The sequence below is a fragment of the Mus musculus genome, chromosome 13, assembly GCF_000001635.26.
Source record: "Mus musculus strain C57BL/6J chromosome 13, GRCm38.p6 C57BL/6J".
NCBI lineage: Eukaryota > Metazoa > Chordata > Mammalia > Rodentia > Muridae > Mus > Mus musculus.
This window is the reverse complement of record NC_000079.6, coordinates 97146118-97159491: the sequence shown is the minus strand read 5'-3', so window position 1 is coordinate 97159491 and position 13374 is coordinate 97146118. Positions and strand designations below refer to the sequence as shown.

The 13374-nt window shown below is 41.1% G+C and overlaps 1 protein-coding gene across 12 annotated transcripts in view; it reads right to left on the bottom strand.

Moving 5' to 3' along the window:
* The window catches only part of Gfm2 (G elongation factor, mitochondrial 2), a 43270-nt gene that overhangs the window by 21711 nt on the left and 8185 nt on the right, over window positions 1–13374 (bottom strand). For 8 of the 12 annotated variants that reach the window (XM_006517690.4, NM_001146043.2, NM_177266.5 and 5 more), the window contains exons 5-10: window positions 13175–13272; window positions 10058–10183; window positions 9079–9167; window positions 6176–6264; window positions 4242–4302; window positions 3892–4071 (exon numbers count right to left, since the gene is read on the bottom strand). In XM_006517690.4, the coding sequence (XP_006517753.1) occupies window positions 3892–4071; window positions 4242–4302; window positions 6176–6264; window positions 9079–9167; window positions 10058–10183; window positions 13175–13272 (643 nt within the window). Of the gene's footprint in view, window positions 1–3891; window positions 4072–4241; window positions 4303–6175; window positions 6265–7767; window positions 7858–9078; window positions 9168–10057; window positions 10184–13174; window positions 13273–13374 lie in introns of all 12 variants that reach the window. The other 4 variants (XM_030247300.1, XM_030247301.1, XM_030247302.1 and 1 more) reach the window with 1 other exon arrangement.

Below are 13374 nucleotides of genomic sequence, written 5' to 3'. Positions count from 1 at the left end.
GCCAAACTGAAAGCCCTAATCTACTTCCCAAGTAAGGCGAGTCAGTTGCCGTTGCTGGTATCACGTTAACAATACAACTGTAATTACTAGTTTGTGCTTCTCATAACCATCTGCATAAATGAAACAGATAATTCAGCTAACAACAAAGTAATAAAACAGGCTGGGCATAATGGCACATCCCTGCAATTCCAGCACTTGGGAGGCTGAGGCTGGTGGACTGCACGTTTCTAGGCAACCTGGGCTAGAAATCGAGACTCTACCTTAGACAAAAGATAAAAACAAATCACGATCGTCAATCTAAAACAGTTCCGACTGTGGATGATAGTGCAAAGGAGCAAAATAGTCAAGCTCGGTGAGAAAACCAAAGTGTGAGCACAGAAGACACAGCAGAAACAAACCTAACCTGCCCAGAGAGCACACAGTGAAATTCAAAGTTAAAGGCAGCTGTGCTCTCCGTGCTAACTTGTCTAACTTAGCTCTCTGCTGATGTTGGCCATTTTTCACCCTGAAAATAAGATGCTGTACTTCTCAAAAAACTTGATTGGTATAAGACAAAACTTATGCAAGACCCCCATACACCAGCTTTTATCTTCTCTGTTTCTCATACCCTGTCACTGAAGAACAACCTGCTGGTCCTGGTCACTTTCTTCTTAGGGCTGAAGTGACAATCAATAGCCAATTGCAATCATTCTTTCAGAACATGCAGTTAGCAGCCCATAAGTATTAGCTATTACTATCATCATTACACTTCACCTCTAAAGGAGTCCTGAGAGACAGAAAGCTAATTCTAGTTCTCAATTTAAGGAGCAGTTTAACTGTGGTTAAACTTTACCATCATAGCCACTTTAAAGCAGTCTGCCATCATAATCATCTTTAGGTATAGCTCAGTAATATTAAGCTCACTTGTATTGTTGGCCAAGCTCCTAAACTTTTAAACTTGCAAACAACGCCCATGCCCAAGCCGCTGGGAAGCACCATTCTGTTTTCTGTCTCTGAGCATCCTCCAACTGCCTCACAAAGCAGAGCCACGCAGCATTTGTGGCTGGTGTACTTCCCTGACACAGTGGCCTTAGGTCACTAAGGCTGTACCCTATGTCAGAACTCCCTTCCCTTTTAAGACAGGGTTAACAGTCCATCCATATTTTGTTGATTCACTCATCTGTTGATGGTCACTTGGGTTGTCTCTGCTTTTTGCCTACTATGAATATATTAGAAACAGGGTAGAACCCCAAATGGAATGTCTGGAGGAGCCTGCATCCTATATGGTCTCCTTTCCTTTCCTTTTTTTCTTTTTAAAGGATTTATATTTATTTTATGTGTATGAGTGTTTTGTCTGCATATATGTATGCATACCACATGTGTGCCTAGTGCCTGTGTAGATCAGAAAAAAATGTCAGATACCCTGGAACAGGAATAACTCACAGTTGTAGATGCTGGGAACAGAACCTGGGTCCTCTGGTCTTAACTGTACCATCTCTCCAGCCCTTCTCACATGGTTTTCTATTGCAAATAATCACTGTATTCCCACCATAGTACACAAGGATTATAGCTGTTCTATACACACCAATACTTACTTGTGGGGTTTTTCTCTTATTGTAGCTAATGTACCTGAAGTGGTCTTGTTCTCTAAATTTTATTCACTATAACCATCACCTGTTATTAATACTGATACCTCAAATTTTCTCCATACACATCAAACACTGTCACATTGTAGTAAAAGCCGTATGTGCAAGCATGTTTTGGCTATACATCTGGATTATAAGATCCTTCTTTTTTTTTTTTTTCTTCTTTTTTGTTTCTTCAAGACGGGGTTTCTCTGTGAAGTCCTGGCTATCCTGGAACTCACTCTGTAGACAAGGCTGGCCTCGAACTCAGAAATCCGCCTGCCTCTGCCTCCCGAGTGCTGGGATTAAAGGCGTGCGCCATCACGCCCAGTTTATAAGATCCTTCTTTATGCCTATAATTGTTCTGTATTAAAATTGCACACACACACACACACACACACACACACATACACGCTCAAAAAGGAACTAATTATGTGCCCAATTCATGACCAATGTCAATTCTACTCTTGCTCTTTCTATGCCTTATTAATCTCAAGAAGCCATCTAGCAGGGAGGCATGGTGGCATAAGCCTTTGAACACAGTACTTGGGAGGCCGAAGCAGGTAGGTTTGTGAATTCAAGGCTGCCTGCTCTACAAGGCAAGCCCCAGGCCAGCCGGGACTGCATAGGAAAACCGTCTTAAAAAAAGAAAATAAAATAAAGAAGAGGAAGAGGAAGAGGAAGAGGAAGAGGAAGAGGAAGAGGAGGGAACAGCTTAGCAGGGTGGGAGCAGTTTGAGCTCTGATCTGATGCTGTCCTGAGTTCAGATCCCAGCTCTGACCTTTATTAGCAGCAGAACTTATTTAAACACTCTCAGGTTCCGATTTCTCATCTGTAAATGGGAAAGCACATGGTTGTAAAAATCAAGCAGTCCGTGTAAAGCCTTAAGCCTAGCAAACACCAGGCCCTCAATACGCACTACCCAGTAACAGGAACATGATGCTAGTTATAAAGTCAGTGAATACTAAAAGTTATAAATGGTAAATAACTTCCCTACAAATATCTACCTACACAAGGCAAACGATAGAACATGCTGGTAGAATCTGTGTGGACTCAGCAGGTAGAGTGTGAGGCTGTAAGATGGAACGCTCCAGAGAAGTTTGGGCAACACAGTCAAGACTATGTCTTAAAAAACATTTGTTTTAAACGTAAACCAACTCAATTTTAAAGTGAAAAAAAAAAATAAAAAGATTCAAATGCTTTACTATAAATATTCAAGAAGCCTAACATGTATTATTTACTGCCATAAACATTGACTGAAATGTTACAACATAACAATATTGCTATGTTCTATTTAAGTGGTGAGATTTAATGCAGACAGACCTATAAGTATAAATAAATTGATGGCTTTAGTTTTTCTAAGTAGTCTAACATCTGATAAAGTAGAGGATGGACAGGTTCCTTTCAGGAAAGTTCTCCACACTGCACAGGAGATAGAACATGGTTTCTGTTTGCCTGATTTCTTTGAGAAAGGTCAATGTAACCCCAGGTTGGCCTGGAACTCACTATGTAGCCTGGGCTGACCCTAAATTCTCCTGCTTCAATCCCTGAAGTAATGGGACTACAGATACATGCCACAACAAACTCAGCAACATTGTTTCTAACATCAAAATAGAAAAACAATTTTAAGTCAATCTACTGAGAAGCAGACAATAAATCAAGCTGTAATTATGTATCAGAACAACAGTACAACACTAAGACTAAACTGTTGCAACAGGTACCAACTGTGACCAGCGCTGTCACAATATGAAATGGGAAAACTACAAATAGTATCCTTACACAGAAGACCAGAATAGCAACACATGCTAACACTAAAACTACCGCTGGGTACAGGGAGTGCAGCTCAGTGGTAAAGCGCATGCTTACCATCTATCTAACACGTCCTAGGTTCAACTCTGAGCACACAGCAAAGCCAAGCCAGGGCCAGAGAGATCGCTCCACTGCCCTCAAGCATCCGATTACCCTGGTTCCGAAGGCTCCTAACGCCCTCTTTTGGTCTCCCTGGGCATTAGACATATGTATTGTAGATACAAACACACACAGGGAAAACACTCATACAAATAAAAATTAATTAATCTTAAAAGGAAAATAAACACCACTAAAAAGGATAGAGAGACAAACAGGAAACAAGGTTCTTATTTCATCTTTGTGGGTGTGGGTGGCAGACACAGTGGCACTAATTTTCATTCACTGTACTTTACATATTGCATATGTAATTTTATATAAAGTCTCACAATACATATGTCCAAAAGTTACTGAACATGGAATTTTAAACTAAAGAACTTACTTGTTCAATTAAGGAGTTCCTTGCTTCAATTGTCTCCTTTAGCAGTTCCCGATCACTCGCTTCTGAGAGGGGCATCCTCTCGAAGTCTTTTCCATCGTCAGAGTTAGAATTCCAAAGGAGTTTTTCTTTGTTTACGACATCCACCACTCCTTGGAAAGTTCTGGCTTCACCAATTGGCAGCTGTAGGTTAGCGTGAGCTTTATGTGGTTACACCACTCTGGTGACAGCACTTACCAGTACAATCAAAATCTGTAGCTGTATTTACTTATGACTTGAGTATGTGTCAAACGTGTGTATGCCACAATAAACTGACGAGGAACTACAAAATGTGGTATTAATTAACCAATTACCTGTAAAATCAGGGGCTTTGCCTTTAACTTCTCCCGGATGCTTTCAACCGCATAGTTAAAACTGTAAAAAGCAGAGCAATCTGTTAGAAACATAGTAAAAACCTCTCAATACAGGTTTAAGAATGTTCTCTAAAAGGACCCCTTTATTCTCCAAACTGCTCACTACATCAGTTTTCCACAGAGTAGTATCTTAAAGAAACCTGATAACAGATAGCAATTGAGTATTTACCATTATCTCACCATGTGCAAGTCTAAGCAATTATTATTGCAAGCTTCATATAACCAAGTTTTGATACTAATTAAGGTCACACAGTTAATTAATTACAGTTAAATGCAAGATTTCATTTGAATTAAGGATTTTTCTTCTACAGCTATATAAACTATTGGTTCTCTTCCAAGACCCAGACAGACTAATGTTCTATGTTTTAATCTTAGGTATTAGTATCTTATGCTATGGTGCTGGTTTTCATGCTAACATTTGGGCTGGCTACCTATGGTACAAATGCTATTGTTGGCACACAGGCAAAATTATATATACACATATATCGTGGGTTGCTAGAGCCTGTGATTGGGCAGTGGGAAGAAAAGATGAAGTTGAAAGTTTTAGAGAGAAGGGAGGAGGAAGAAGAGGAAGGAGGTGGGGGTAGGGGATGGGAGAAGAAGGAAGAAAATGGAACAGAACCATGTGTCCTGAAGAAGCCCCACGTAGCTAGGGATTTCATAGCTGGGCAATAGAGTAGTGACGTGATCTATTTGTCTAATATAAGTGTACAGCTTGTAATTATATTATTGAGTGTGTGTTCTTTTCATGGGCATTTTGGGGTTGGAGATTTACCATTATAAATCTGGCTGGTATATTTTAAGTCTCTAGTGTTTTCATTTCATGGGGCTAAGGTGAGCTGAGTGAATAGTAGCTGGCGTTCTACAGGCCTGAGAAATGAGAGCTAGCAGTTCCAGGCATTTCAGGAAAAAACTGGGGTGGGGTAGAGCTGACTACCAATGCTGGTTCGTTAGCTGGATTTAGCGTGGGTTCTTTTAAAACGACACGCTACACACATCCATGGCCCCGACATCTCTGAGAACTAGCCTAGTATCCAGGCATCACCCTCATCACTCCAGACACTGCAAGTCAGTCAACAAGTGCTTCCATTGACTACAAGAAATCCCAACTAGGAAAGATTCAAACATGAGCTTAGCCAATGTTACAAGTTGCTGTGCCATTAATAATCAACTTTAAACTAAGTTGCCAAGGAAGCCACATAACCACGGGGCACAGGACAGTAGACCTGGTGAAGGACAGCTGAATTTTTACCACATCTCATCGCTTACCAAGATGTCCTCCCATATTTCCTCTACAATACTTAACATTCTTGACTTGTTTCTATTCACATTTCACCAAACCCTTCATATATTTCTGGTTCTCTGTTGCCAGAACAACGTATCCATTTGGTTGCCACATAAGCCTCAGTATATGATCGCTACGTTTCAGCATTAGTCATCCTCTGCCTTACATACAGGACATTCCCCTTCCCAGTGCCCTTCTAAGTCTAATAGTAACTATCTGAAGAAAATCAGAAGACAGAAAAACACCATTCTCTGAGAATCAACCCTACTCTCTGAGTCTAGCAACCAGGAGATCACAGCAGCCTTCAGGAGCAAGGGTATTAAATGCTGTAGAGCCCAGAAGAGAATGAACAGAACAGCAAAACGCCACACTCCATCAGGAGTGTACAAAATGTGCTACAGTAGACCCAGATGGCTCACCACTTAGAACATCTCAATGATCTCAACTACAATTGAGATACTTTGTTAAGAGTCCATAGAATAATTATACTTTATAAGAAAAAATTGCTTTTTCTAAACATAAGCTCTATCCCATGAGTTCTTGTCTTTGCTTTGTAACCATAACAGCCTACAAAGCAGCCTTCAAATACCTTGCTCCAGTCTTGTCCATCTTGTTTAAAAAGCAGATCCGGGGTATTTTGTGTTTGTCAGCTTGCCTCCATACAGTGAGAGTCTGGGCCTAAAGCAAAAATTAGAGAAAATGCCCATGGCTGTTGCTAGGTCCATGAATCTGTGGTGATGTGGAATTGGGTCTGATGCTGGCAGAGGACGAGAACCTCTGCAGTTCATTGCCGGGGACTCTGCTTTGCTCTTGGGAGAGAACGGGATGTGGTGAAGGTGCCTGGAAGATGCTTCACACTGCCTGAGACCAGTGCTTCTGTTTCCGTAATCTAAGCTCCCCGACAGAGTGATTCAGAACCTGGGAGATGTCCAGAGCTCTCAGGGGAGAACTTAAGTCACAACCAAAAGGCCTACTTTTATCTCGCTTCATGTTTCCCAGTATGTAATAATGAGCTAATTTGTTTTAAGTATTACTTTTTATAACAGGTCTCAGAAAGCCCAGGTTGGCCTGGAACTTGCTACATGCAAGGTTGACTCTAAACTCCAGATCTTCCTCCATCCTCCTCCCAAGTGCTGAGATTACAGGCAGGTGCCACCATATCTCCTAATACGAGTTTTTTAAATATGTAAAATAGATTTTTGCCTTGAGGAATAAATAAGAATATAATAAAAGCACTATTATGATAAAAATCACATTTAAGTATCTGACTGTCCATGTGAATCAATAGGGTAAAGGTGAAGAATAGACTACTACTTATATTTATAAGTAATTCACATATGCTTTTTCGCTAATTGACTTCATTGCTGCACATATTAAATTTATAAATACACCCTGGTTGTATTTAAACATCTGTGTATCTCATTGAATCCTTAATTCAGCCTGAAAGCCTAAAAAGGCATAAAAAGTCTAATGTTCAGCTTTTTGTTTGTTCAGATAAAATTTATACACAACAAAATCCACAGACTAAGCATACAGATAAGTTTGAAATAGACCTTGTGTAACTCAGATCAATACATAGAACCTGCTATCCCTCCAGATTAGCCTCTCCAGCCTGCTGTAAGAAACCAGTTCTGGCTGGGCATGGTGGCGCACGCCTTTAATCCCAGCGCTCGGGAGGCAGAGGCAGGCGGATTTCTGAGTTCGAGGCCAGCCTGCTCTACAGAGTGAGTTCCAGGACAGCCAGGGCTACACAGAGAAACCCTGTCTCGAAAAACAAAAAAAACAAATTCTTTTATCTAGAATAGTTCTTCAGGATTGCCCTTAGTCAGTTATGATTCTTACATTAAAGTGGTCTTGGTTTTGTTTTATTTCTGAAAATCTGTAAGTAGTTGTCCCTGACACATCTTCTCACTTAGATTTCACTAATCATTGTCCTGTGATCAGACAGGAGTCAAACATTTGAGCACGAGTACAGCACGTAGTTGTTTAATCTTTCTTAGGGTATTGTACTGTGTCAATTTGTCCCATTTTTTAAAAAGATACTGATTTTTACAACTTAATTAAAATAGTTTAAGGGCAGAACCTATATGAATTATATATTCAACAAAGCCAATTTTGAAGGGCAACTCACTAAAGATAATATAACTCACCCCTATACACAAACCAGGTAGTGGCACACACCTTTAATCCCAGTCCTTAGGAGGCAGAGGTGGGTGGATCTCTGTAAGTTTGAGCCTAGCTTCATCTGCATACGTGATACATAATGAGACCCTGTTTGAAGCAATAAAAAACAAATAAAAGAAAAATAACAAGCACAGTTCACTCTACTATCAAAAAGCTCTATTAAAAGAGGACTTCCTCGAACCCAGGCACTCCTACGTGGTTGGCAGATACTCTGGAAATGAGCTGTAGCCCCTCCTAAGAATCTGTTTTGTTGTTTTATTTTGTTTGGTTGGTTTTTCTTTTCTTTTTTTTTTTTTAAGATTTATTTATTATTATATGTAAGTACACATAGCTGTCTTTAGACAGTTCAGAAGAGGGCGTCAGATGTCGTTACAGATGGTTGTAAGCCACCATGTGGTTGCTGGGATTTGAACTCAGGACCTTCAAGGAAGGTCTTCAAGTGCTCTTAACCACTGAGCCATCTCTCCAGCCCAATTGTTTGGTTTTTCAAAACAGGGTTTCTCTGTGTAGCACTATCCTGGAACTCACTCTGTAGTCCAGGCTATCTTTGAACTCCCAGAGATCGACCGGCCTCTGCCTCTGGATGCTAGGATTAAAGGCGTGTGCTACCACCACCAAAAGGCTAAGAATCTTTACGTTACCTGTGAGGAGATAATTACTCATGTTTCTGTGTGCTGCTAGAAGTGCCAATTGTCCTCTCTACGCTATCTTTTAAGGATGTTTCTATAGCAAACAATCACTCAGTTAGTATCTCCCTAGGGAGGAAAGGTAGGATTGCTGAGTGCCCTAGAAAATAGACACCATCTACCCTCCAGAGTAACACAGAGGAGCTAACTGCACACGAAACAGTGTCCCATTGCTCTGACTGTGCACGTCACGTGAGCAGCTGGCATCTGACTCCTCTCAAGCCACTTTCCAGACTGCGATTTGGAGGGATGTTGACTCTCTGGTGGTTACTACATGTAGATTGTAGACTAATCAAGTCCCCTGACCCTCACCTAGTGACTTTGTGACTTTGGACAGAATCCATGACACTCACACAGAGGAACTCGATAGTTTAAGATCAACAGAATCCCAGGCTCCTCACGGTTCCCCACACCAACATTCATACATTTTCTACAGAAAAACTAACTTTCCTTCCATTGTGAACAATCTGAGGTCACACTGCATTATGGAACTGCAGCTTTCTTCCACCCCAGTCTGCCTGACACAGATTTACCAAGGGCTGTAACTGACTAATCCAGATATGCGCTACATTTTAACATCACACTGCTGCTGCTGCTGTGTTCACTCCAGCCTCGGCTTTACCTCTACACCAGCAGAGGCGTCAAACACGGCCACCGCACCGTCCAACACCCTCAAGCAGCGCTCGACCTCCAGAGTGAAGTCTACGTGACCTAAGGAAAGAAAAGAGACACCTAACACCATCAAAACCAAACGAGACCAGTCACATGGGCCAGCAATGTCACTCCCGAGTGTACCCAAAGCAAAGTGAGCAATGGACAGGAGTGTCTCAAGAAGCTATTTGCACACCCACATTCACAGCAAACAAAGTGTGGGAGAGACAGTCACTCCCTGTACCTACATGTTCTGAGCCTAGAGATGCAGTTATGGGCTGAAAAGATTCAGGAAAAAAAAGCGTCTGTTCTAAACATGGTCAGACATTTTTCTTGTCATTATTCTCTTAACAATACAGAATAACAACTATTTATACAGTAGTCACTGGCATTAAGATACTGTAGGCATACAAAAGGATTCATATAGGTTATATGGAAATATATCATTCTATAAGGAATTTAAACATCTACAAATTTTGGTATCTACTATGGTATCCTAAAATCAATTCCTCATGTATACTGAGAGGCAAGTACACACACACACACACACACACACACACACAGTATAAAAAAGCCTTAAAAGGAGGAGATTCCTGTTAAGTGAAGGCTTCACACTGACTGAAATAAATAAGCCAATCACAGAAAGGTAACCATGGTGTGATTCCACTTACAGGAGGTATCTAGAGCCATCACCTGGAAAGATGTGAAGAGTAGAACGGTGGGAAGGGGACAGAGGAGAGGTGCTGTTTACTAGGGACAGTTTCAGTTCTAGAAGACGGAAAGCTCTGGAGATCTATATTACAGTGATGTGAACGTAGGAAATATGATGAAGCTACACATTTAAATTAATTCAGATAGGAGACTTAATGGTTTTGACCACAATTAAAAAAACAACCCACAAAACAGCCTAAGCGACATAGTTTCTTCGGGATGACAAAGATTCATCGTACCTGGAGTATCAATCAGATTGACTCTATACCCTTTCCAGTCGAGAGTCACAGCTGCTGACTGGATGGTAATGCCCCTTTCTCGCTCTTGAGCCATGAAATCCGTCACTGTGTCTCCATCATCGACATCTAATCAGGAAAAAAAGGCCACAGTTTAGTTTAAAGCAAGTGTATCATACTGGGTCTCAGGACACCCCAGGATAGCTTCGTATGCTTTGAGAAAAAGCAACTCAAATACTTAGTTCAATACTTAAAATCCTTTGTTTCTCTATATAAAGTCTTTGTGAGAGAAAAGCTTTTTCAGCGAGATTAGTAATTGTGTTGTGGAAGTTTCTTTTGTCTTTAAATCGACTAAATTACACATCCTGCACATTAGTCCAAGTTTGATGTTTCTTGCTCCCTCTGTGTGCCATAGTCTTTGCTAGGAGGCGGGCAGAGCCCACTCAAGTCCACTCACCAGACTCCCTCCTAACTCTATTCTTATTCCTGCCGCCATGATTGTACTGATCTGTACAGTAAATCTCGCATAACAGAACTACCCTTGCCAGGCTGTCATGAGGACAAGATGAGGCAGGATGTAAAAACCAGTCCAATCCAAAAAAGCCAGATAGCAGCAACATTGCATTAGGAACGGAAAACATTCCTCCCAAGTTGCCCTTTACAGAGACTCTCACTGCTGTTCTCCACAACAGGGAGTTGTCTGCAAATAAGGCCCAAGGATAAGTCTTCAGTATAAACCCGTGCTTAAATCCTAAAAGCTGACTCAAGCCGAGCAGTGGTGGCGCATGCCTTTAATCCCAGCACTTGAGAGGCAGAGGCAGGAGGATTTCTGAGTTCAAGGCCAGCCTGGTCTACAGGGTGAGTTCCAGGACAGCCAGGGCTACACAGAGAAATCCTGTCTCAAACAAACAAAAAGAAAAAAAGAAAAAGCTGACTCAAATGATTCTTGAATTATACCTTTTCTCTGCCTCCCAAGTGCTGCAATTAAAGGCGTGCACCACCACACCCAGCTTGAATTATACCTTTTATTCTGATTAAATTTATAGACAACAAATACATGGAAGTTTTACAATTCAAAATTCATGAATATAGGATATCATACCACTATACTAAGTACTTATATCAAAAGAAGAACCCAAAATGGCATCTAGCTTCCCATTACTCTTTTTCTCTCATAAACACACACATACACACACATACTCACACACTCCACACACACACACACACACACACACACACACACACACACACACACACACTCACACACATACACTCACTCACACACTCACACACATACACACCAACATTAGGGAATATAAGGAAGTTTATTTGAGACAACTCTAGCTACGCTGTGTGGTCCTGACAGGCCTGGAACTTATTATGTAGTGCAGGCTGGAACTGAAGCCACAGCGCTCTGTCTGCCTCTGCCTCCCTCACGCTGGGATTACAGGTGTGTGCAACCACATCCAGCTTATGATATTCCTTATAATCAACAAAACAAACTCTAGGTTACCACGCTAGAGAACTTAATGCTAAGAACAACTTAGTTCTAGGCCTAGAGAAATCTAAAATCAGTTCTTAATGTTTCAGATTTTGAAGTATTTCCAATTTCCAGTTTTAGATTTCCAGAATAGGAATGCCCAATCAGTAGAGTTCATGAAAATATTTCTAAACAAAAAATTCTAGCATCTGGAATATTTCCAATATCTTAATCACATTACATAAAGAATACTTAACCTATGCTGACTGTAAATATACTTAAAACTGGTTACTTTTATAACTTTTAAAAATTGAAACTTAGAAACTTTACACTCACTTCAAGTACCCAAAATGTGGGTGTGAGGGAAGGACTATCATGAGACTTATGAGGTGACAGCAGCATGGCAATGCTCACAAAATGCTGTCAGTCAGATACTCATTAACATAGAATACCATGGAGACCCAGGTGGCCATCGGTTTAAGAACCTACAACATGAATAACAAGAATAACATCTTGATGTTCTTTTCTTTCTTAAGCATCCAATCTGTTATATTTCCAAAGGTCTAGGAAAGTGGCTCCCAATGGGAAACACATCGTAAGCAGGCCTCTTGGACCCACCATGGACTCACCAGCATTACTTAAAAACAGTAGGCCCTGAGCTGTGCTCATGCAAGTAACAGCTTCAGTTAAACTCAGTGACACACACAGAGTCACTGACACACATACTCACAGACCCTTTCACACACATTCATATACTCACCCATATTCTCACACTCATAGACACACTCACACAGCTCTACTCCCACACACTCACATGTTCACATGAAAAAAAAATGGACCAGCTGGGAAGAAGGGCTGAGCAGGAGGTGTGGTGGACAAGAGAATATGCATGAAAACATAGCATCTGCACATATGGAGTTGTGAAAGAACAAACGAGGAACACGAAAAAACTGAGGCAAATAAAACCAAAAGGCTGCTCTGGGGAGCCATAAGTGTGAGCCCACTGAGAAGTAACTCCAACTTGCAAAAGCTGTAACTGAGCAGTAGACTGTAGACCTTCAAATACAAGCATTGAGCTAAGGAATAGCAAAATCATCTACTTTTCCATGTATCAATTTGACATTAACTTTCCAGGTTTTTTCTTCTAGAAATTAGACAATAGAAGTATGTCAACTATGTGGCTAGGGCACACACAAACACAGACATAGACACACGGACAGGCAGACACACACACACAATCATCATCACCTTCTTTCTCTTCCTCCTTCTCTTCCTTACTGGTAAACTCTATTAGCTGGGAAAGTATTATAGCTTGGACTCAGATCTAGAATGCCCCTTATATGAATCCTGGACACTGTAACTCAGTCTTCACACTTGGGTGGCTCTGTAGAAAGAAGCCCCCAGTGCTAAGCATGGTTTTGTCCTACAGCCTTCGGTGAGGCCCCTGACAGCCTTGGGGGACTCAGGACTGAGCCGCGTCTCAGATGATGAGTCTCTGGTGATGCTGCAGCTACCTCATCTTCATGTTGCAGTTTAGACACCAGAGACTCCATGCCTCACGCTAGTTGACGTCTTAACCAAACTCTTTTCCAATGATGCTTTTGCTAGCGGGGGCTGGGGGCAGGAGGAATCATTCTAACCTCCCAATGATCTTGTGTATCCAGAATAGTACAGGATTCTCTCTGTGGTGGTGGTTTTGCCTGCATCAATATGTGCCATAATTCCAATATTACGAATTCTGTTCAAAAGGGAGGAAAAAGTATGCGTTATGAGGTGCATATTTCAATTAAAATATCTATGCTGTGCAAATTTTAAAGGTGATTAGTACTCCTATTATATA